Below are 25,308 nucleotides of genomic sequence, written 5' to 3' on the forward strand. Positions count from 1 at the left end.
GTAAACAGATTGATAGCTTCTTTAAGACCAGGAGACCTGGAATGAAACATCCACACTGCTGAGCAAGACACTGACATGAAAGTCATAGTCAGCTACAATGGCACTGACCTTGACCTCTGACCCCTCTTCAGGAATCAGTGTCAAAACAGCAGTATTAAGGAAAACAAGAGAAACAACAAGAACAACTCAGGTCATAAGTAAACTGTCAACATTTTAGGCCCAAATACATCTTTCTCATTATGCTGTGACGCACAAAGCTTTTTGTGCTCTCCTGAAAGGTCAGGCTACAAAACAAATACAAAGACCAAATAAACAAATGATTTTCTTCAAATTAAGAGGTAGGCAGATCACATTTCTAATTTGAAGCTTGACTGAAAACACCAAAAGTCACTAATGATTTATTCATTACATCTTGAAAGTCAGCACTCCAAACTGAAACCAGAAGCATGTTCCACCTCCTGTACCCAACTACCATGCAGCTTTATTGAGGTTATAGTAAAGGTGTGGCCATTTAAACCAAGAAGCAAGCACAGTTCAGATCACGGAAAACACCTGTTTATCTGGTAGCACAGAAATATGTGATACCACCTTCACTGCTGCCAAATCAAGCGAAGGGTTTGCGTTTCAGACAACAGAGACAGAATTAAACAGAAGTCATTCTCAGTGAATGTTTGAACCTCGGCCAACTTTGGCTAAGTCATTCAACATGGGTAGTCGGATAGCTATCTGACAAGCCAACACACCACATGACCATTTCTACAACCTACCAACGTGACAGTCTCCTGGGGTCGATAATCACTTTCAAAGTAATGGGACGATGTATATTTTAAGGCATGTCAACGCCATCCTAATAACTCAAGTGGAAAGTTAAAATATTTTCACTTTTATTTAGCTGTTGCGTTACAGTGCGGTGGCAAGTGGTGTGGAGAATAAGCTTCAATAATGTCAGTACACGAAATAAGATAGTAAGTACTACATTAACAGTTGTTCTAACAATCAGCCTTCTCGCAACACTGACAGTGGGCATTTGTAGTATAGCAGTACGTACTCCGAGAAAATGAATTCTTCACTGAGAACGTTTTAGTGGTCGATATATATATATAAGAATCGGCCAAGCTAACACAGCGTTTCTGATTAAGACTCGATGGCAATATTTATATAACTTCTGGTTTTGTATTGCAGACCTTCGTCATTAACATCATGAACAAGGGTGGCTAGTCAAAGTGTTAGCAAGAAGGCTAGATGCTAACTAAGATAAACGTCATCCACCCTGCCAAGCTAGTTAGCATAGCTTCCGAAAGCTAAGTTAGCTTGTTAGACTTTGAAAAGTCCACGGAGCCATGGAGAATCTCGCACTAACTGCCACTGAAAGACAAACTTTACTTAACAATTTAACCATTCATTCATCCACATACCTGCAGGTGCTCCTGAAAGCGAATAGGCAGGATCTGAGCCATGGCGGTTCCTCTCTCACTCTCCTCCGGTTTCTTCTAATGCTAACAAACTACGGTTTCTTCTCTCAGATCCTAGCCGGACAGCCAGGGAGCCTCTATTCTAAAGTCCAATTGAATTGATTATAAGCCTTGTTTAAAACGTGCTGTCGGCGTGATAGTACTTTTTATTCGTCCCTTCACTGTTTACTTGCGGGCTTCCCCTAGCTAACGACTAACTGCCACTACACCGACTCCCTGGACCTGCAATGGCGGTGGAGGTTGGTCAGCAGAGAAAACATCCCGGAAATGGAAGTGCACTCAACAAGGCGGATGAATACCGAGTCACTTTTTTTTAAAAGTACATTATGCCGTATATAATTACTATTTCTTGATTGATTTTTACCATGTTCAATAATGCCTTTGAAATACCAAGCAGCGACACCAGACTTCCATATAAAGTCTATAAGATTAAATGTAAAAGTGGAACTACTTCTTTCTACTCGCCCTTTGATTTTTGCCACATCATTCGCATTTGTAAATGAACGTCATTCCTACGCGTTGTACACTTGTTCCTCTGAGCCAATCAGATCACTCCTAACAAAAGTCAGAAATTCAACTTTTTATTGAACGCAACAAGCATCTATTCATCAGTTATTGTATTTACATACAGTTTTTTTTTCTTATCACATGATCACTTATAGTGATCTCCATAAATCTGAGTTGACTTTCCCATTGATTTTTCTGAGATTTTCGGACCCCATTGTATGTCCTTGATTTAACTGCCTTTTATCACATATTACTTGTAAATATGCTATGTATTCAGCATGTTCCACTTTAAAGGGACGAACTTTCATTTACACTGATGATCTGGACACATGCTGCTTTCAAAATGTCAGTGACAGACCATTTGAATGTACATAATACACATGCAACTACATATACTGTAGCATTTATTGTTTCTCATGACACAAGTAGATAAGTAGACAGATTCATGCTGACACAGTAGTCCTGTACCACCTATTACGGCATTCAAAGCTTGCAAGCAAAGCAAAATATAATGATGCCTCAGGTGCTCAGAGAAATTACATTTGTAGGATATATATTACTGACATCTTCATCAAAGTCTGTCTGCAGGAGTTGTGTGTTTTGTTCACCATCATGCAATATCTGCTGGGTGGAGTGTGCACCCCAGTGATCATTTCCCTTTTTTTACATCCACAATTTCTGTTGGCAGAGGATGTAACCGTATTGCTCAATGTAAAACTGAATGCTGGGAAAGTCATCTTTCAAATGAACTGACCTCTTAGCAGAGATCCCATTCTGTTGAGCCAGCAGTTATGGCTCCTGAAGAAAAGTTAGTGCATAGTATCTGAAGATGATGATGCCTGAGGAAGGCAGGGAGATCCTCAGACTTCTCCCAGGGAGGACACCATAATATAGAGATAATGTAGAAAACAAACCCTTATTTAATAAAGGTTGTATCAAAGTGATGGTCATCTGACAACAAATCAAGTTGGTTTCATAAATTCAATGCTGCTGAGTTGGGCTAGAAATGGTGTTGAAATTCTCCCCTGATGTTGTTGATACTTTTGTTATTTTCTGTCACTAGAGCATCATTCCAAGAAAATCGGAATCTACCAGACAACATCTGGATTGCGATCCACCCAGAAGGCTCTGCTGGCCAAAGCTGCTGAAAAAAAAAAACTGAAACATTTCCCAATCCGATGTTAAGGGGAAGTGTTGGGGGTAGGGCATAGAATTTACAAAAATGGTCCAAAAAGAATTTATGCATTATAAGCATGTGTTTACATCATTTTAGTAATGTTAAATTAATGTTATTCCAGAATATTAAATATTTAATTAGAAAATCACCATCATTTTTTGACCAACTATGCAATTTGTTTACTGATCTATATTTTCAGAGGCAGAGGGTGAAGGGGTCCTGAATGGACCATTCACGCAGCTGTTGCCATGGATTCATAGAACAAGGAAACACAAGACACAGACACTCACAGAGAAGCGATGTGTGTCATGATAAAAGAGTGGCCTTCGGACTCTCTGCAAGGATGCCACACAGGCCCACTGAGGCTGAAACTAGCCTCAGGCTCCATGCAAAACGAAGGGCAGCGACGGTAGTTCTACAGCCTTTGCCCTTGTCTTTCCCTGTAGACTCTCTAATATGATGCCCCTATCTCTCTTTACTGTAGGTTATACCCTGCAGCTCCGTGAAAAGTCAAGTGAGGTCAACAGAAGAGCACAGCCACGCTTGGACTTGAGATGTGTGTAGCAAATAGGATGAAGCTTACAAAAAGGTAACTGTCTACTTTACAGATTTTTGACCGCTAGTACACTCTAGCGCTTTGGCAAGGATTTAGGCACAGATGGGAGCTCTGTGTCTTCCTGTGGCTGGGAGGATCCCATCAGGGATGACTGAACGGGGCTGACACTTAGATCCGGAACCAGGATTGAAAAGTCCCATAGAATCCCTATTGCGTCTTCAGCCTTCTCCCTCTCCTCTTTCTCTGTCTATCCGTCTTCTCCACTTTAAGAAGGCAGAGGTTTGGAGAATGTCATCACATAAACATACTGGATGCATTTTATTTCTCTTTTTGTCTGACATTTAGCACCTTAAAGCTCTTTCAGCTCAGAGTGAGCTGACTCTGAGCTGTCCCTTGAGGATGGTAATGCCACAGCTTATTAAAAAGTTGTCCATGTGCTACGTTAAGCTATATCTGACTAAATGAAATTCAAGATGTAAAATCATTCTTTGACAAATTACCATGTTGTCACTTCATTTGTAAAATTACTCTTCAGTGACATGCAGCATATTATAGTCTGACCTTTGAACACCAGCTGAGGTGAAGTTACTAATTGACTGCGTGTGGGCCTTTGCTCCCTTAAAGCAGCAGGAGAAAGAATAGTTTGTCACTGGTTACACATACCAGTCTAATGAGTGAAATAATCAAGTAAAGTCAAATAATCTTAAAGCTAAGGAAAATTTTGGGCCTGTTGTTGTCTTTGTATTTTGGTTAAATATATGAGTCTGCTGCCCTAATCCCAGGATTCAAAACCTACAATAGGGAGGTCAAACCTGTACATTTACTGTACACATTGACTAGTCATAAATACTAGAATACCATCAAATAACAAATATAAACTGTTTTTGACGCAGATATTTTTTTTGTTTGGATTTTGTTGCCATCTAGTGGACTGAGGTGTTTCCTCTAGACGAGTGTCACAATTATCAAAAGCTCTAAGTGCAATTTAAAAGGTAAGTTCTTTTTTTTTTTTAAAGTCTGTCTTAATGCAGTGATCTCAAACTCTTATTTATATTGAAAGAATTATTGGTCGCTGTAATCATTCCTTCTCCGTATAATGGACTGGCATTGATCGTTTCCTAATGTAATCCCAGTGTTAAAGATGGGGAAATCACTGCCTATCTGCTGTTTCACCGGTGTAGGACTGTGGATTTTGTCCCCCGTCCCTTAGAGTGGAACTGTGTGTGATCTCTTCACTGCCAGCATGAACAGAGGGAAGGCTTTTTTCAGTGTGCATTTTGACATGTGAGCATTGTTTGAAGACATATTTGTCTTAAAGGATGTAGACTTATCCTTTAAGATTCACAGCACTTCACTAGATGTTATGCACCCAAAAACAAGTTAAACTCCTGAAAGACAGAAAAACTGCTGGAGGGCTCTGAAATAGAAAACTGATAGTTAAGAAACTGTTGTAGAGCATCCTGAATATGCAGTGCCATGTGCACACAGAGTCACACACTGACAGTGCTGGGTGGATAACTGGGTGGGTGGAAACCCAACAAATAAACTATAAAGGGGTGTTTTGTTTTGTTTTTTTTACGAGTGGTAGTTTTCACTTCTCAACATAAAACCTATTTGTTCATACAGACGTGCATATATTCTCACTGCCAGAGGTTATGGGAGACACGAGTAGGTGAGAGGTCATGCCATGTGTGAGTATGTGGTGGAAGGTGCAGTTTATGCTTTTGGGTTGTTACAACTTGTATTTGGTCAGAAATTCTTAATAAGTAACAATGTGGAGCATATTTTCCAGTTTGCATGATAAAAAAAAAGTGTTTACCAGGAATGTCAGTGGATAATGAATACATATAACTGGACTGGACTGCTGTCCTGTTGGTGGTTTATTATTTTGTCTGCTTTCAGGTTTGAGCCCCCAGAAAAGCTCACTGGAGTTGAACATCTTGACTCTCAGCTTAGTTAACAGTTAAGAACCTCATCCCCAGTATGTTGTTACCAGATGAGCTATGGCTTCATGGAACCTTTCAGGTAAAACAGATATGTCAGTCAGTAATGGTTTGATTCATTCCTCCTTCATCCTCCTTTCTTTGTAATTCGTCTGTTTTGTATGTTGAACTGTGAATCACTACTCTCATGTTTTTATCAGAATGCTGGTTTGTTTGTGCAACTTGTCACAAAGCTTTGGCCTTGACACCAACAATCACTGTTGCATGTGATTGTTCTGGGAACAGCCGATACAGATACCACACATGCACAGACAGTTGTACCTTTTCTACAATAACAAAAATCAAAAATGAAATGATGAAAAGTCACTTACTGAGACAGAACAGTAGGGAATGTTATTTGCGTGTTGTGTTTTTGCACACGGTGCAATGTTACGCAGACATTACAAGGAAATATGTGCTCTCAAAATTTCACACACAGATTAAACATTAATCTTGGTGTCCCTCTCATGGGGAGGAGTCTCTCTGTGGTCAGAATAAATGTTTGGATGTACAGGACTCCTGTTACATCCCTCTGTGTGGTTGGCTGCTGACCTGATGGGAAAGAGACACAACATGAGATCAAGTACAGGTACCTGACTTAAACCTTCTTTTTTTAATTTTTTTTTTTTAATTTTTAATCTTTGTTTTCCAGCTATCTTATATGAGCTGTTTCATTCATGTTCTCCTGTTGGTCAGTTTTCTATTTCTTTTTAACATTTTGAATTTTTATCTTGTATGTATTTCTTATGCCTGCGTCATGTTTGTGTTCTGTTGAGCTCCATACATTTATACTTGTAATGAAACATAGATTTTAAATAAAACACTTCAATCCTACACCTTCTCTTGTTGAACAAATTGAACTGATCAGTTTGGATAGTGCTCCTAAATGTTTTTTAAAATGTCATGTTTAAAGTGTGATCATCAACAGACCCAGCTGAGCATCAGTGGTTTGTCTTTATGTGCATCTGGAGGACCACTACGTCCTAGAACATTGAAAAGAAGGTTTATGGTGGGGAAAAGCAAACAGTGATCCATTAGCTACACCAAAGTGCCTGTGGTATAAGCTATTGAGGAGAGGAGGCTGCTTGGCCACGTGGATGTGATGTGAGAGATGGATTTTATCTGGGAGCAGGGACTTACTAAGTCCTTTGGGTCACATTATCATAATGGTTTGTTTTTATTTCATACTGTGTCAGAGAAGCAAGGACTCTGTGTCACTGACATGATGAACCACACAGATAAGCAGCTACACATTAGAGGCCAGTGATGGTTTGGTGTGTAAGCTGAAGACATTTAATGCCTCCTAAAGCCTGTGACTGGGAGACGGGTTAACCATGAGTAAATCATAAAGTCATTTTATATTTTTATTTTTATTGAACCTTTATTTGTACAAGCTGGGTGAGCGGAGAACACATGCTCTTTTGTGGCAAAGCCCTGTGAACAATTTTGTAGAGCAAAACAAACAAAATGAGGATAGGCAGAGTAAATAAATATAACAAGGTACAAGCTCAGAGAAAACTGACACTGCCGATTAGGTCTGTGAGACCAACAAAGGCACGTTTTCCTGGTTCAACTCTGCTGCTACAGCATCATCCAGTTCCTGGAGTGGGTTAAAGTGTGAGCCAAAGTGCCAGAGCAGCAAAGATAAAATATAAGTTGGCAACTTACCAACAAGGGCTTTATAAGATAAATTAAGTACTAGTGGTTAATGTGGCTCTGGGACAGGGAAAGCCAAACAAGTTTATCTTATAGAATGCAGTGGTGGGTCTTGCAACTGGTGATGATCCTGAGAGCAGAGTGGTAAATGGAGTCTAGCGGCTTCAATACAAAGTTTGGCAGAACTGAGAGGAAAACTGCTGCAGCAATCCTTGTTCTACAGTTCAGAAGGAAGCTGCTTCTGTTTCTGTATAAAAAGCCAAGCTTATGTCGCAGTTTACTAACAGGGTTTTCTTCATGATATTTAAATGTAAATTTCTCACAGATCCAGTTTCCAAGATATTTGTATTCTCTGTACTGTATCCTGTCAGAGTGGAAATGTGTATGTTATGAAATATGAAATTTATACTCAGACACAGAAGAAACTATCTGATTTACAATACTGATGAACAGGACAAGACCCAAAATGGATCCTTCTGATACACCCTTGGTAACTGGCAGGACAACTTGGATTTGGGTTATGAATTAATGAAAATGAATGAATGAATTATTCAATCAATCATTTATGTTAGAGGGATGTTTTCAAAATCCATGAGATGACAGTAGGTTTTGCTCAGATAGCAATTATACATAGTTCATGATGACACAGATGTGTCAGATGGGAAAAAGCTATGTTTAGACATTTGCAACTTTAAGGTTTTTAATGCTTTTTAATTCCCTCCCCTTTTAGAGAGTCCAAAGACTAAAGCTAATCACACAAAGTTAAACCCTGTTTTATGGTACCGCCACTGATAGTCACAGTCAGCAGATTTGTCACCCAAGGCTCAAACACCAACCAGCTCTGGCTGATACTTCAGAGTTTCATTTCGACAGAACCACGCAGATGTGCTCAGAGCTGTAAGTTCTAATTAATAATGTGATTGGTAGTTAACGATTACAAAAGGTTTGTGTTGCTGTTTGGCAAAGTTTGATCTGGGGTGTGTGGTATCAATGCAGATAGAAAAATTACAAAGGAAACAGTATCATAAATATGTAGGGAATGTATAGGTACGGAATTTTGCTGCTGAAGCCATTCACTTCATGTGATTTTTGTTTTCAAGGTTTGGTGGAAATCATAGGGTTGACTGAGTAAGTCTGCTTTTCATCTAATTGTTTGCACCAATGTTCATGAATTTTGAAGTATCCTCATTATTTCAATGTCAGTTCAAACTTGAATGTGAACACTACACAGCTACTAAGAGTAAAAATAATGTTAAGATGACGAGACACTGCATAGAACAGAGTTGGACATTTACCTTGTAAAACAAAATTACAGCGTTCATGTCTCCCCAAACCAATATCCAATTAAAACTAAGTACATACAGCTTAACAAGAACTTGATAAAGTGTATTTGACTTGTCTTGGCATTTTGACTTTTGGAGTATGGTAATCTTTAAGACTTTCGGTCCAAGATAAGGCCTACTATGCACAGATAAATGCTGTCGTTATTGTCATGATAATGGTGAGGTTGTGCAATTAATCCATTGATGCATTATGCATTAAACGCTAATGCAATTGTAATTACATTACAGCTGAACTTTTAAGCTGAACTCTAACTTTATGAACTCTAAGTTTACAGGGTCACAAACAGAAAGAAAGTATACTTTTCTTTACCTGCAAAGTTAACAAACAGTAATACTAGTAACAGTAGTCAGTAATAACTGAAAGGTTAAATATCTCCCATCTCTTCTTTTGCAGGAAATTTACGTTCAATCCTAAAGAGGGGATAGACAACCCAGTGATGGTCATCACAGAAGACACAGGTATCCTGTGTAAAAAAATTGCTAACTATCCTGTGTGTATCAAAGCATGATGTATACATATAACTATTTCTGTATGATAGCACTTTTCTGTCTCTTCCTGCTCAGACTCTGTGCCGACACCCAGCCCACGTTTGTGTGTTCTTAAACGAGAGGAAGGGGAGTCCTATGGCTTTCGTCTGCGAGTGGAGAGGGGGCGCCAGGGTCATATAATCAGAAATGTGGAGTTAGGGGGAGTGGCAAGGTGCAGTGGCCTTCAAGATGGAGACAGACTTCTGGAAGTCAACAACTGCTTTGTTGATGATGTTCCTCACCCTGAGGTAAGATGAGAGTTTTACATTATTATAAGGACACAAACCTCTCTGAAGGACTCATGGGATTCTTACTGGATCTACTGTGTTTCCCATTTTATGAATAAGGTGGCCAGGAAGATAAAGCTAAGTGGAAACCAATTATGTTTATTAGTGTTGGATGTGGAGGCGTATGAGCAGGCGATGTCGCAAGGCCAAGACCTCCAAGGTCTGGCCAAAGCACACAAGGGAAAGGGCTGTAAACCACCCAGACTCTGCCACATCATCAGGGACCCTGTCTCAGGTCTGGGCATCAACTTCACACCTGTGGAAGGTAATGCTTCTTCTGGCAATCACAGCAAGTCCAAGGTTCAGGACTAGATGTCTAACAGATCTTAAATTGAAGTCTGGGCAGTGTTATTCAGTTGCTCCTCCTGTTCCTGCTCTGTAGGAGAGAAAGGTCGCTTCTCTGTGAACCTGGTGACAGGAGGTGCAGCTGAAAAGGCGGGGGTGTGTAAGGGAGATCGCCTGGTGTGGATGAACGGAGCAACAGTGTCTGACCTCTCACACTCTGCACTCAGCAGGATGGTACATACTCAAAATTAAAATGTTCTAGGTTTTGACATGAGTAAGTAATGCTAAGATATTTTTAATAAAAATAAAAAGGATGTGGGAGTTTCAACGGCTGAACTAAAGCTTCCTTTATCAAAATTTAAAAAATTTAAGTCACACTACTCTTTTTCTGAATTACTCTAATATGTTTTATTATTAAAAAGAGCAAATATCCAGACAACAAAGGAATAAGATTTATTTCCAGCCTTGTCTAGCAATAATAAATAATGTTTTGCTGTAGATGAAAAAATGTGGCAATCACATCACCATCCTGGTGACTGACAGTGAGAGTGAGAAGAACTACATGCGACAGAAGATGCCTATCCTACCCACCATGGCTGTTCCACATAACCTGCCTTATAGGGCCAGAAAACTCCACATGGTGTCTGGGCCTGAGGGCTATGGCTTCCTCCTTCAGCTGGAGAAGGCACCATCAGGACGTACATGTAAGAAACAACAAGAGTGCAAAACTGTAACACGAGCATTCTAAGTATTCAAGTCTTTAAAAAAATTAAAATTAAATAAATTTCTATGTATTTCTGAACAATAGCTCATGTTCTACGTGAGATGGACAGAGGCAGTCCAGCAGAAAGGGCGGGTATGCAGGACGGAGAGATCCTGCTGGAGATCAATGGAGAGTCAGTGGAGACACTGACGCATGAAGAGATTGTGGACAGAGTGAGAAAGAGTGGACAAAAGGTTTCCTTGACCTCCATCACTCCCCAAGGTCTAGAGTTTTACACCCAGGTGGGCATCACTAACCGACTACATGTCTTTTCCCAAACTGTTCTACTAATGTTTTACAGAGGTGTGGAGGGTACTGGAAAACTGTACTCAAGTAAAAGTACTCCATTTTTATTTTACTTATGTAGAAGTAAAATTACCTATGTAAAAATGTACATAGATACATGTGAAGTCAGTTCAAGTGTACTCTGAGTAAACATTACTGTGGTACTGTTGGGGTAGCCAATTAGAAATGATTATTCATTCACATCATCAGAACAGAGAGCAGAAACAAAAAAATTAACAAAATGACAGCGATGATAATTGCAATCAGCAGCCATATCTAAATATAACTCTTATCCAGATACGGGCTAGCGTTTCTTTTCTTCATGTTGTTTCTGCAGTTGGGTCTGTCACCTCTTCTCTTCTGTGAGGATGATGCAGCTGAGAAAGAAAAGGAGAGTTGTGTACGGGCCACTGAAGCAGAGGAGTCAGCACAGAAGGAAATGGATGGTTTGCGCAAGGCTAGACTCTGTTCCCTCCAAAAAGGCCCTTTGGGGTTTGGCTTTAATCTGGGCTGTGTCCCACAGAGTCCTGGGACATTCATCAGCCAGGTGGGTGATGAAATCTTGCATTGTGCTTAGTCAACATTACCTTGTTACTGAGGCAGAAAGAACAAGAAGAGATCAGCCCAGGATATTACGTTTTTTTGGCAAATGTTCTGGTAAATTTAGCTTTTTCTCCTGTAGGTGGCTTTTGGTGGCTCTGGGCAGAGTGCAGGACTACTTGTGAGCGATGTGGTGATGGAAGTCAATGGACAAAATGTGGAGGAGAAATATCTGGAAGATGTGATAATGCTTGTGAAGGAAGGAGGATGTTTTCTTTCATTGTTAGTCATGGATAAGACCAGCTATAACAAAATGAAGCAGGCTAACGCACCAACAAGAGATGCCACTGACAGCGAGGTAAAAAAGATTAACTATACTTCATGATCTGTTTACACATTTATCAGTTTAACAGTGACCACTGCCTTCATCATATTGTCTTATCTATATCTCAGCAGGAGGAAGAAAACTGTGAGATATCATCTTTGTGAGAAAGAAAATACATAATTCTGAAGACATTCCTGCATACCATATGTCTACTGAGGAGACAAACTGAGCTGAACAAAGAAAAACTGCCTTAATATAATCACTGGATTTCACAAAGAAATCCAAAAGATGGAACAGAAAAAATAAGTTAAATGAAACTGTAACAGTGTCAATTGTACAAACCACGAAGACATGTTGTAATGTATCTGTGCGTGATGTATAAGTGTCTTTTTGGTTCAGTATTATACAGTACAACTAAAGGGCAAAAACACTAATACGGCCCTTTACTATATAAATTATGTTAATTATATTGTTGAGACTGGGAGTGGAAGGCTATGTGTATGTGTTTTATGTACTATGTATGAAACAAATGGAATAAAATAAAAAATGTTCTTTATTGAAAACATTTCTTTTGTATTGTTAACATTTTTATTTTGTACTCTTACTGATGTTTCTGAATATGTGGGATCTGTTTTGCTATGCTGAACTTTACTACAGAAAATACAAACACATAAAAGGGCAGTGTAAATATTTGCGAAAGCATGACATGGCACACGTTTCTTGACAGTTATGAAAGTGGTGATGTCTGCAATAATATATTTAATGTACACGTATAAGGTACACGTATAAAATCCCTGTTTCTCTAATTAGTCCTATCAGTTATCTATAGCCTATTTAATTGTTTAAACTAGCCAACATAAACAATGGTCTGCTTCACTGCACCCTCTAGTGACCATGTGGCGAAAGTGTAGCTTGTGCATCAACTTAAACTCTAATTAGCTATAAGCTGCTGAATTCTGTGACTGAATTGTAAGGTTAAATACTGTAGGGAGAGTGAGAATCAAATTATATTTACATTCTGGAAACGTCCAAACGATGTGCACCATTTAAATATGCTATTTTCTGGTGTAAACCATAACTGAACAAAAAAGTCTTGGTCTTTCCTTCTAGCAGGCTGTTTCTGTACAGGCAGTTGTGTGGTCAGCTGCGGTTGTGGGTCCTTCCTCTGGAGGTGACATTCAGTCGGCTGGCAGGAACAGGGGGAGCAGTTAGCATCGACAAACACTTCAACATGGCACAGGCAGTGCAAAATCTGGTCGCTAAAGTACCCACGCTGATCGGCGGTAAGTCATTTTGCTGTGTAATATTAATATCATATAATGTATCAAATAATGGGGAAATTAATCGCAGGTATCTTAATTGACAAGACGTAGCTAGGCCGTAGCTGTCAGTCGCACTGTGACCCAGCCATCAACTGAATGAAATGGACGTAGCGTTAGCTATTGCTCTCTGTAGTAGATCACTGAAGTTACATTTCAGTTACTTTCCTTTAAGGTTATCTGGAGAAATTATTATTTGGCTAGCTAGGACGGGTGATTTATATTGTTTACATTCGCCGAACATTAGCTATACAGTTAAGTAGCTAATTCTAACAGTTAGCATTGATCTTAGCATTAGCTTTGAGCTGCTATAGAGTTGGGAGCTTTACAGTTAGCTCAGAGCTAACTTTAGCAGAAATGGAGAAAGTAAGATGCAGTAACAGCGGCGTTTTTTCCTCTCCTAGCCGCTGTCACCTACTCCAAACCTCGACTAGCAACCTTCTGGCACTATGCCCGTGTTGAACTTGTCCCCCCGGCCCCTGCCGAGATCCCCAAGGCCATCGAGGGGGCCACAAACCTCATCAAGGGTTTCCAGACAGGACGTCTTGGTCAAACCACTGTGAAGGTGCGTGTGTTATTGCCAGGCAGACATTGTTTTGTGTGTGTGTGTGTGTTGTTGAAAAACATATGCACTTATGACCGTTCATCAGATAAAGTCAAATGTGAACTTTCTATCAGTCTCCAGTGATTCAAAATATGAAGTATTTGATATTAAAAACCATAAAGACATACCATAGCATTAAAAATCCCAATACAAGTATTTAAATGGTTAGTTTGTACACGTCACATGCTGATTTTAGACCTGGTTCTCAAGACATTTGTCTCCTACTTCAGCTGACAGAACACGATCTTGAAGTAGCCGTAGACTGTAGGGTACATTTTATTCTAAGAAGTGGAGGCTTTCTGGTGTCATGTTAGAATAGGAAACACCTTGAATTCTCCATTGTTATGAAGGTTTGACTTCCATGGTGAACCAGTATGCAGTTTGTTGACCAAAACGGTTATCTTCCGTTGTACATGTACTTCATATTAAAAGGTTTAGCAAAAGTTCACTTAGAAAACAAACCATAGTACTCACTTGTCTCCAGTACAATCCAGCCAAGCAGGTAGTTTTATTTGCCAAAAAATGTGAGATATCTGATGCCGCCACCACAATGCAATGTCGGTGAATTGATTTTTTTGTTTTGATGGTCCTTGCAACATTGAAAAATAGCGCTGTATTTGGAAAATGTTTTCAGAAAGAATGTGTTGTTCATTCAGAGACCTAACTAAAAACTGTTTTCTTTTTAAAACTTTGATTAAAAAATAAAAATTTCCAATTTTTTTTGACACATGGAATGCTCATATTTACTCAAGCAATAAAACTCTGAGTACTCACAATGTACCATAGTGCACAATGGCTTTATAGCTTTTACAGTGGTACTTAAGGGGATGTTACATAATCAGAAACACACATGGATCACTGTCAATGAAGGAAGTTTGCAGGTCTCTGCTACAGCATACAATAACCCATTTTAAACATAAACAAATAGAAATTTGTCAAAATCAAGATGTCCTAAAATTCTATTTGGCCCTGACACCAAACATCAGGCCCTAAATACAATGTTTTTAAATCTCTGGAAAATGAAACTGAATCACTGTGTGATGAAAAAACAGTGAAAACAGTAAAGTCTGTTCATCAGTATTATTCTTTTTTCATTGTTAGAGTCTGTGCTGTACAAAGTAAAAACATGATCAAATCAATCCACACTGAAATCAGTAATATTATTATCAGTGGCAAATACCACATTTTACTTGATACATTTCTTCAGAAACAAATAAAATCCACTGTATTCTTTCCTCACAGGATGCTCTAAGGAATGGACTGGTGACCACTGAAGTATTGATGTGGTTCTACATTGGAGAGTGCATTGGCAAAGGAGGCATCATTGGCTACAATGTCTAAAGTTTGGACTCTCACGCTTTTTTTTTTTCCTCTTGAGCGTTGTATGCGCAACTTCCTGCTTGAATCCTGGGAACTAATAAACCAATGTCTATTGTTAAAAAAACACTGTTGTTTTCTGACTACTTGCTTTCTCTGTGTAATGGTTTGTTGTGTTTGATTATATGTTACCTGCAGGTTTATTTCACTTTCCATTTTACAGACATGCATTTGACACATGGCAGCATACAGTGTTTTTGATGTAGTTCATACCCAGTGGAATAGAGCATTTCCACAGAGGAAATGTTGTCACAGTAGGAAAAGCACAGGTGTAAATAATGAAATGATTAATGCCTCAGTTCTGTTCAGCTGCTTCAGGTTGAGGGGCTTGGTATTGTGCATGTTGGTTCACTGCCGGAGAACAGAGCCATCATTACTGTTATTAGTAACAGCTGTGCTTTTCCTACTGTGACAAGTTCAAATGTCTGCTGTGAAAAAGGCTTAGAGGTTCATGATGTGATCGTCAGACAAACTCAGTCTGTCACTGATTATCTTAAGTATCAGTGTTCACATCAAAAATTGAGTCACATTCCTGTTGAAAATGTGTCTGCTGAGAAACGCAGGGCGATAGATGAAGCAACAAAATGTTGTCACTCTTTATTTGATTCTGGCTCATTACCCAATTACCCTGGATTTTTGCATCCAAAACTAAACACACATTATGAGCTGCTTTTAGACGTAAAAGTATTAGCTGCTGTTTTTGTTCAAATACAATAGTACATTGTATGAATTGTGATAAATTATACTGCTGACCTGAAGATTTGTGGAGAAAAATTTGAAGCATCTCATTTAAATGTATGTAAAGTTAATGTCATATTTTCTGATATGTGATGCACATTTGAAGCTTGACTACAGGTTTAATGATAACATTAAACAGCCATAGTGACAGTGGCCGTTCTATTTTAATTTCAGTTCAGTTCCCATAATCAACCAACAGGGGGAGCTATGAGTATTGTCAGTGTTCAGATAGTTCTCTTAGTGACCTCAGAGCAGGTAGTTTGCTGATTCACAGCTGTATGTGTATATACAATATTTCAAATTCAAATCTCTTTTTTTTATGTGGATATTTCTGAAACTATCTGGACCTTGTTTTTGTTAAAACACAAGCAGTAATCCAATAAGACATTTAATTTGGCAATATAGATCTAACATCATTTTTCCAGTCCTAATGTTCTTTTGTAAAAACAGACAAACAACACAACTAGCTATTCATTTATTTAGCTCTTTATTTAGAACTATCAATGAATCATTTTGTTACAAAACAAGTGTTTTCAGTTATACTCTGGTTGGCCATTATATAAGTAAACATTAAATAAGGGTTAGTTCAAGTGAAAAAACAAACTGGAAGGACTCTCAGCAACTGATACGGCAACAGATAATATCAAAACATGACAAAATGAAATGACTGTGAAATACTGAATGTACTGAAACCATGATACCTGCTAATGCACCAACAGGAACATTGTTGTAATACTCATACAAGAGTACAATATATTTTTAATTCATCATGCAATCTCAGGGTACATTCATTATTAATTATAATTAGATCGTCACTTATAATACTCTTAATGAAGGAATAGCTGATTCTAGATCTAGATTTAGCTTATTGACAGCAACATTTATTACATACTGATATGTTATAATATTATCCAGCAGTTCTTATCAGATGCTAAAAGGGATAACACTTTTCTTTATATTGTACTTGTGTGATTATGTAGTAATTATGTATTTCAGTAAGGTCTTAGAAAATGTGATTTGACAGAAGAATGCAAAATGGAATATGTAATGTTTAGGGTTAAAAAAGTATATACACATTTGGAAGTGAACATTTTTCTAAAAAAAATAAGCAATTACACTTCATTTATGTGGTTTGGTACAGTTTCGGAATTTTTGAAAAACTATATATTCCAAAGGCGTTGCTATATAGTCAAAGAAACAAATGGAAAATATATTCAGATTTTCAAATGAAAGCTCAAATATTGACGATCACTTGACATTGCAGATCTTCACTGAGGTTCCAACTCCGAAGCCTGCATAGAGCGGCTCAACAAATGTGGTCTCAAACCTGTGCAGGAGGGTCATGGTGCTGCCTATACTGTAAAATGCCAGCACACCTGCAGTGTGGTCCAGGTACACACCTATTCTGGGAGAGTGAGGGCCGTTGATGGCTTTGTCCACCCGGTTGTGCCAGGCAGAGTACCCCGAGTCAGAACAGAGGAGACTCCAGGACTTGTCGTTGTAGCCCAGAAGACATAGTGAGCCTTTGCCCTTTCGGCTGATGCTCTTGTAAGCCACTCCAATGGAGAACTCCCCACTCCACTCGATCTCCCAGTAGAAGCGGCCTCCAGACAGGGCCTCCCGGCACAACACCTGGGCGAAGCTGTCAAACCGCTCTGCATTGTCCCCGTAGGGCTGCAGTTCCCTGGTGCGGATGACTTTTCTGCTGTTTTCAGAGATGAACAGCTCCTTGTAGGCTGTGCTAGGGTCTAATTTCAGCTGGCAGAAGTCTTGGGGAAGAAGAATCAATACATTTTTTTAGTATTTATTGGGTAAATTAATTTTGTTTGGATTTCAATTGTCATATTTCCCGTAAATAAACCAGATAACTTACATTTGACAAAATCTGCTCTGCTCCTTGGCTCAGGAGGAGGAGTGTTGTCCACTGTCATTTCTTTGCCTGCAGATGAAGAAACACTGTGTTAGGTCAATGTGAAGTGCATACACCCACGCACATGCCTTTAATTCTTTTGTTGATGTGTTTTTGCAGTGTTTGTAACACAGGAATCTGTGATGCAAATGCAAAACACTTCAGGGCAACCGGACTATCAACATGGATAATAATTAACCTGCTCTTATATTGATATAGGACGTGACAGTACTCACCTCTGCTCCGTCTGTCCAATGTGCGACTTTCTGTGGTGTAGACTGGGACCTCATTCACTGCAAGACATAACACATTCACATTTAGCAAACTGAGGTTTTTTGGTGTTTTATGTCCATTATGCACAAGTATCATGTTTCTGTTGTCAAGGTCAGACCTGACTTGGAGACCTTAAGCAGCTCCTCTCTGCCAAACTCCTCGAGGCGTTCCTTGATCTCAGCCACAGCTTTTCTCACAGCCCCAAAGGAAAAGTCAGGATTAACCATGACTCTGGGTATGAAGCCGTCATCAGTGGGAGTGCAGAGGTAGTTGAAGTTCTGATGAGAACACAAATGGAAATGTTTATCAAGTTTTCAAACATTGTACTGTCACAAACAAATGAATGAATGAAATCCACATTGAAATCTGAACATTTATAAAACTTTTTTAGATCTTTAGAACATTTTTGAGCTATATTCTTGTATTAAAACAGACATCCAAACAGTCAGATGGTGACATTTGCATTTATCAAACTTTGCATTCACCATATTGTGAATCATATATAATATATAGGTGCAGCTACTGATGCGTCTTCATTAGCTTGTTTAGAAATTGGTATGTTACACAGAATAGTGTCATCAGCAACATGGACAACCTGTTTAGTAACCAGCCATCTCATTAAAAGCCACACCCACATTGTAGTAGTTACTTCAGTGTGAGGCAAAGATGTGAAAGTGACACATTCACAAAATTCACAGTGTTACTGTGTCAGTTTTCTGCCTTATGTGTTGGAATGTGTTTCAACTCCAGATGTATTTCTTCTTAAACAGACGGTCTAAAACTGTGTGTTACCTGCAAAAAGTGGATGTGGTCCTCGGTGCTGTACAACTGCTTGAGCCCTGTCTCCTTTTTCTTCAGTTCATCGATCTCTTGTTCCAGTCGCTCGATCAAAGCCTCGGCCTGGTTGAAAGCAGCCTTCTCGTTGATACCAATCAGCTTGCTCACCTCTGACCTCATCCTCTCAATGGAGCGGATCATGTCCTCAAACATCTTCTGGCTCTCCACCATGGCTCTCTGGGCGGAATTCTGGATATAATACAGTGCGTGTCAGTACTTTACTGAAGCAGCTGCCACTATGGTTTGATATATGATAATCTATAGAGTCGTAGTGATATGTGTCTTTTCTGTCAAAATTAGAGCTAATTGTTAGAAAAACACACTGAATTATCAACCTGATGTCCTTACCTTCAGTGAATCCACTGCAGTCTTCAGTTCCTCCAGCTCCTTCACCCTCTCCTGGCATTTTTGTCTAATCTCAGCTTGGGAGACTCCCAGCAGTTTCTGCAGAATAAAGGAATATTACACAGCCATCTATTTCACCATTTTCTTACATACGCTCCCATGCTGACAGCTGAACTTGCCATTTTTCTTGCTTCTAATTTATTGTGCAGCGCTACAATTGTTGATCATAAAAGCTGCATTAAATCAGGTTCATAAGATGTAGTTGGATGTTATGCTGTTTTATTGTATGAGATATAAAGCCCCATATTTGTTGGCTCAGTACAAAAATTCTTTCTCATCAAGGAATATCTCAGGAGGCCCTTCGGCATGTCTAATAAACCCTACTCAAAGAATCTTCTTAATACGGCCAGCTTTTATCTCAGGGGGGGAGAGGGGGGGGGGGGGGGTAAAAATCTGTAATGGAATTCTGGCCATGTCAGGAATGTGAATCTACCGCTGCCTGACTTTTAAAGAGATGTTTCAAGGTGCACCCAGCACTGACATGCAGAATAGAGGGCTTCTAATTCAGCTTTTACTCAAGCCCACCAACCCATTCTTCAAGATAAGCTTAAGGAATGTGGGGAATCTAGGAGGGGGGGGTGAACATGAGAGGGGGAGGGGAGAAGAGAGCAGGAGATGGAGTGAGATGTGTGAGATTCAGGTTGTAAATCTTTGGATGAAAGAAACTCCTCATGTTGTAAAGAAAACAAGGATGAACTGTTACTTCATCATGCCCTAAAAATCCTTTAGCTCATATTCCTGCCTGCCATAAAAACACTCCCCTAAATTACTCATGCACAACAACTATAATTGCTCTCAACAGTGCAGATTTATACTACAGTGTGTGTTGACACTGTTATCTACTCTACATTGTTTTACAGGCAGCCTGACTGGTGTGTCATATGACAAGTGCATTGCTGTGGTTAAAACACTGTGACTGGCTGATCATGAGGTGTGGAAGGCCATGACTCCCTGACATTCCAGTATCATTACAGACCCACTCCCACAGGTGGGAACCAGCGCAGCAGAAGGAAGTCTACAGTTTCTGTGTATCTATCCCACAGCTGGAACACCACAGTCTCTGAAAAGCAGCTTTCAGAGGCGATAAGTAAAAGACACTCCCCCGGGCTCCATACAGCTAATCAGAGAGCTGGATTTGTTTTGGCGGTGAATGCCTGCCAGGCTAGCTGATAGTGTTGGTGAAGTGGGTCAAAGTCCAGCCACCATTTGTAGTGCAGGGACCGGAGTTGGGCAAAACACCCTGTTTAACTTAAGTTACTCCAATGATCATGCATTTCTGATGCATCAAGGACATATGCATGTTTTTAAAAGTTTATCTCTCTGACAAACCATTTAGAGTTCACTTGGTGGTGCTTGACTTTTTTGTGATTTTTATTTTATATATACAGGTGAAAACTATCATTCCTGTGCCTTTGAGTATACTTAATCTATGAAAATAACTCATCAACAGACATAGGAAGACGTACTTACCTGTTTCTCACCCCTCTCTGCCTCAGCAGAGACGATGTCATGGCCCCTGTGCTCACTGACTGTGCAGATAGCACAGATACACATCTGGTCTGTTCGACAGAAGAGCTCCAGGGACTTCTGGTGCTGCGGGCAGATCTTCCTGTCCAGGTTTCCCAGCTCATCCACCAGCTTGTGCCTTTTGAATGTGGCTGATTCATAGTGAGGCTTCAGGTGCTTCTCGCAGTAGGACGCCAGACAGTTCAGACAGGACTTCACAGCCTTTAATTTCTTCCCAGTACAGAAGTCACAGGGGACATCGCTTGATCCAGCGTAGATATTCCCCTGGGACATGTTGAGGTTGAGGTTCAGACCGCTCTTCTTGATCTTCTCAGCCACCATGCTCAGAGTGGCGTTGGGCCGCAGCACAGGCCTCTGGGTGAATGTGATCTTACACTGGGGACAAATGTAGATCCCTGTGTAGTCAGCCTCATTCCAGTAGCCACTGATGCAGTCCATACAGAAACTGTGGCCACAGGGAATAGCCACAGGATCCCTCAGTAGGTTCAGGCACAGGGAGCAGCTGAAGTAATCTGGAGAAGTGTGGTCAGCCATTCTGATGGGCTCAGAACACAGTCAGACCTGTGGAAACAGACAGAGAGAATGCCAGAAGCAGATAGGGATTTCGTCGACCGTGCTTGGGAGCCCGCCCTCAAGAGTTTGGTACAGCCTGCCAGAGACAGGACCTACTTGTATTTCTGAATTCCAGAGGTTATTGATTGAAAGCAGACAAGGCCCTCCCCCTGTGCTGTGGGTATATTGAGCCCTGCCCAGTTTAGATAAGCAGGTTGAGCAAGGAGTGAGAGGGAGAAAAAGAGAGAGAGGGCGGGCGGACAGGAGAGGAGAGAGAGAGGGAGAGAGAGAGAGAGAAAATAAACTGAAAGAAACAGAATGAATGAAATGTGAAAAGAAAAAGCAGCGACAACTAAGGTACAAGAAAACGCTTCCCTTTACCCTGCAGTTTCCTTTATTCTCGAATTTCTCATGTGGCTCATCTGTGGATGAATTGCGCACACACTTCTCGGCAGCTGTATTTCCACCTATTGTTGTCAGACAGAATCGCCATTGTCTTAAACCGGTTATAGTCCGACAAACATCAGTGCGGCCTAAGGTACTGTAGGAATTCAAGGGACCACCCAATAAACAAACAGAGACACTGTGAGCTCGAGCAGAGTTTCAGAGTAATTTCAGACGTCCCTCTTTGCCTCTTTTATCACCAAAAACTTGTTTAAAAGTTTAACTTGCTGTAGGTGGTTTGTCCAAGAGCAGGTAGAGTTCAGAGTTGTAGTGTTTACACTGTGACCAGTCAAACCAGTCTGGTCACTTGTACACGTCAATTTGTAACTGTAGATATGAATCTGTTTGTGCAGCTGAGAGAAAATGTCATGGTTGAGACACCAAACGGAAACACACATATGCATGCACACACACTCACAGGCAGAACATTCCTGTCAGTGGGTGTTTTAAATATTTGTGTGCATGTTTCATCACAAGTTAAGTTTCATTTTTTCATTTCTCGAATTTTTCATCACCCAGTGTAGTGTAATTTAAAACCAGCTAAGGGAAAGACCTGTGAAAAGACCCTGACTCTCTGCAACATGAAGTGTCTGCTAACATCAGAGCCTCTCATTAGCATTTCAATTAGGCCTCGTCTATCGGTTTCCACCAATACTACTGCACCATTTACAGTGTTTTTCTATCAGTCTGTTGTTCAGGGTTACTTTGAAAATCTCAACTGTAAAGGAAATCTTGTTTGAAATAAAAGCTTTCTAATGTACTTTGCATTTCCTGAATGGTCCAGAATTGTGTAGGAGAAAAATAAATGTTAATTTAAGACTGTAAAAACTACACTGGCCCCACCTTCAATTCATATCTTGCCTTACATCATACTGTAGGTAGTTTCACCTCTCCATATTTGGTCAAGTTTCTGATAAGCCAGTTTTTCCTTCCTTCCTCCAGAGTAAAGGCAGCACTCTGTGCTTACAGATTAACTACCTGTTAGTGGAGAAGACTGCAGCCAAGGGACAAAACTTTAACAATGGCTTTGATTTATATGAGAGTTTCTAACACATGACAGAAAAATGAGGACTACACAGTGCACGTTTGTTTAAAAATGTCGATTGAGAAAGTCAGTATGAAGAATGTTTAGGATACAAGACACTTTAATGGGATTTAATAACATACATCTGCTGAAGGGTAGCATGTCAAGTCCCTGTGTTCTTTGATGCAGCAGACAGAAACTCCACAGTCATCTGCAGCTGAGTTCAAGTTCAAGGTGAAAGGTCAACCTTCATTAAGGTGCAGAGAGCGTGCTTTTTGCAGGGCGAGAGCACGAGAACACAATTGGTGATTTGATCAAAGGAAATGAGGACCCGGTTCACCGAATGTGAGTAATAAAAACAGGAAGACACGATATTTAAACGTGTTTTGGGAAAACAGTGGACACGTTTATTGATGCTGGTAGATACACAAAGGTTAAGAGTGCTCACAGGCCAGATGTGAATGAGAGGCTGCGCACCTTTCACAAGCATTAGTGTTGTCACAACAGCCTCAGCCAGTAGATGAGCAAAAACTAGCAAATACTGAGTGTCCATTGGTGTAGGTAAAAAAAATGGAGTAATTCAAAAATAGTGGTCCCGTATTTTGAAGTTGCCATGATAAGATTGTGTAGATTTAAATAAAATTCAGAGAAAGTTTTTTTTTATTGTTTTGTCTTGTAACACAAGCTTGTAAGTTGAGAGAGGCTCACATGTAAGTAATAATGCTTGACAAATGTTCCTTTGACGGTGTTTGCTCTCGTAATTCTGTCTAGTATGCATATAAGACTTTTTTGGTAGGTGCACAAATCAAACAGAAACATTGTGTGTGTGCAGTGGCTCATATACATGAAGGTTAACTGTAGTGAGTGTAGGCCCACAGGTCTTTCTTCTCCATAAAACATTTATAGTTGGAGTTAGAGGCCCAATTGGTTTGGTAGAACAAGGTACTACTTTATGGTACTGAAAGACTATAAGGAAATATTATCATTCAATCAAGACCAATTTTGGCATCTGTTGAAGTGGCATTTTGAATGTTGCTGGTATGACTGAGAAAATTAGTTTTCATTTACATACAAGTCACTGGAACTCTGAACAGTAATTCAGCCTTTTTTTCACTTTTTTTTGTTACATTTATCACAGTCAATAGAGATCTAGTGGTCCGACTTATTGAATTCACACAGAAATAGGTATCTAAAATGTGTATGTAAATATCAAATGATAAGGTAAAAGGTCCTTATGTAAGTAATTCTTGCATATCTGTTATAGTAATGTAATATTAACATCAGAGGTTCAAGGTCTTTTAAAGGTCACGTTGACTATTTGAAAAGAGAAAAATCAGTACTTTGGATATGTGCACAAAAATGAATTTAGAACAGAAGAAAATTTAAATGTGCGTTTTTGTTAACGCTGCGAGTTTTCATAGTATTATCCTCACAACATCAAGTCTCAGTTAACGTGGCATCGCTTAAAGAGTATGATCACCGTCAGTGGAATTTTTTTGTCAAATAAGATGCTACATTTAGGCTTGTATGTCAGCTGTAGTTACTGTTGTTGACGGACAACAGACCCTATAATGCCTGGCACTCTGCTCGGGCCCTGCTGGCTCTAACACAATGGAATCTTTTGAGCAGGCTTTCTCGGCCCTCCTGTTATCTGGGCTATCAAGTGTAGTTGCATTCCTATCTCCATGTCAGCAGCCCTGAAACTCCATATTGGCTGGGAGGTGTGTTCACTGTAAGATGAAATATACAGAGGACGGCTCTCTGCACAGAAGAGGAAACATTCTTATAATTGCTGGAATTTGATGGAGTAAATTTTCCTATCTGGGATAGTATAACAGTTCTCTATACCACAAAAAGAGAATCTCGACGTTGCCTATAAACCACAGGTGTAGCGTCACGCCCAAGAGGGAATCAATGGTAATGAAATGCAAAGTAAAAATAAAAGGAGTTGATAATTAACCAGCTACAGGTGAGATGAAGGCTGACCTCTCACTGGCTCAGCACTACCAAACCAACTGAATCTAGCCAAAGGCAACAAGGCAGTTAATTTGGCACCACTGCACTTCATTCATTAACCCCACATCAGAGTGAAAGAGGAATCACTGATGAGTCTGATACTCATGAGACATTACTACTGATCACCAGTAAAGGAGTAGTATCATCATCCTCATTATTAGTCAGAGTGCAGAAAATAATCTTTTCAGAATAAGGTCAGTTTGTACTGAGACTTGAGTGGGTATCATCACATGTGCAAAGGGAACAGTCTGTCACCAGACAATCTGTAACACTGAAGCAATCAGAGCATACTCAAGAGTAGAGGGTGACACAGCTGCAGTTTCTTCACACTGTATTGTTTCAATGTTGTATTTTTTTCTTCTACTAAGCTATTTGTGGGATGCAAATCATGCAAACAGTACTTTAAATATCAGTCTCTGTGCTCTGTCCTATCATTAAGCCTATCCAGAGGCTCTTTTTGTTTGTTAGAGTGAAATAAATTAAAAAAAAAAAAAAACACAGAGCACTGAACATTGAATATTTTTGCTCTTGAGGTCAAACCTTGTATCTTTTAATCACACATTACATTCATTCTCCT

General features: G+C 39.8%; 4 protein-coding genes across 7 annotated transcripts in view; 2 read left to right on the plus strand and 2 right to left on the minus strand.

Moving 5' to 3' along the window:
- The window catches only part of cltca (clathrin, heavy chain a (Hc)), a 30,450-nt gene extending 28,740 nt beyond the window's left edge, over window positions 1–1,710 (minus strand). For both annotated transcript variants that reach the window (XM_041051938.1, XM_041051937.1), the window contains exon 1: window positions 1,416–1,710. In XM_041051938.1, coding sequence (XP_040907872.1) covers window positions 1,416–1,457 — 42 coding nt within the window. In that variant the 5' untranslated portion in view covers window positions 1,458–1,710. The remainder of the gene's footprint in view (window positions 1–1,415) is intronic.
- A 4,501-nt stretch (window positions 1,711–6,211) lies between these two features.
- On the plus strand, window positions 6,212–11,874 carry pdzd3b (PDZ domain containing 3b). 3 transcript variants are annotated; one of them, XM_041050823.1, is made up of 11 exons: window positions 6,212–6,283; window positions 8,451–8,478; window positions 9,088–9,152; window positions 9,258–9,469; window positions 9,569–9,773; window positions 9,891–10,027; window positions 10,293–10,497; window positions 10,602–10,798; window positions 11,179–11,388; window positions 11,524–11,739; window positions 11,835–11,874. In XM_041050823.1, the coding sequence occupies exons 1-11, from the start codon at window positions 6,250–6,252 to the stop codon at window positions 11,868–11,870; spliced, it is 1,545 nt and encodes a 514-aa protein (XP_040906757.1). In that variant the 5' UTR covers window positions 6,212–6,249; the 3' UTR covers window positions 11,871–11,874. The 3 variants fall into 3 exon arrangements, with proteins under 3 accessions (XP_040906757.1, XP_040906755.1, XP_040906756.1); XM_041050821.1 differs by lacking the exon at window positions 6,212–6,283 and having other exon boundaries at window positions 7,749–8,478; XM_041050822.1 differs by lacking the exon at window positions 6,212–6,283 and having other exon boundaries at window positions 7,749–8,478; window positions 11,838–11,874.
- A 957-nt stretch (window positions 11,875–12,831) lies between these two features.
- atp5l (ATP synthase, H+ transporting, mitochondrial F0 complex, subunit g) lies at window positions 12,832–15,073 on the plus strand. Its single transcript, XM_041051503.1, has 3 exons — window positions 12,832–12,989; window positions 13,430–13,590; window positions 14,872–15,073. Exons 1-3 carry the CDS (start codon window positions 12,938–12,940, stop codon window positions 14,968–14,970), a joined length of 312 nt encoding a protein of 103 aa, XP_040907437.1. The 5' UTR covers window positions 12,832–12,937; the 3' UTR covers window positions 14,971–15,073.
- A 1,141-nt stretch (window positions 15,074–16,214) lies between these two features.
- ftr82 (finTRIM family, member 82) lies at window positions 16,215–21,367 on the minus strand. Its single transcript, XM_041051499.1, has 7 exons — window positions 20,639–21,367; window positions 19,112–19,207; window positions 18,719–18,952; window positions 18,045–18,204; window positions 17,890–17,946; window positions 17,618–17,683; window positions 16,215–17,513 (listed from the first exon to the last, which is right to left on the minus strand). The coding sequence occupies exons 1-7, from the start codon at window positions 21,227–21,229 to the stop codon at window positions 16,993–16,995; spliced, it is 1,725 nt and encodes a 574-aa protein (XP_040907433.1). The 5' UTR covers window positions 21,230–21,367; the 3' UTR covers window positions 16,215–16,992.
- Between the last annotated feature and the right edge of the window lie 3,941 nt (window positions 21,368–25,308).

Source organism: Toxotes jaculatrix, chromosome 12, assembly GCF_017976425.1.
Source record: "Toxotes jaculatrix isolate fToxJac2 chromosome 12, fToxJac2.pri, whole genome shotgun sequence".
NCBI lineage: Eukaryota > Metazoa > Chordata > Actinopteri > Toxotidae > Toxotes > Toxotes jaculatrix.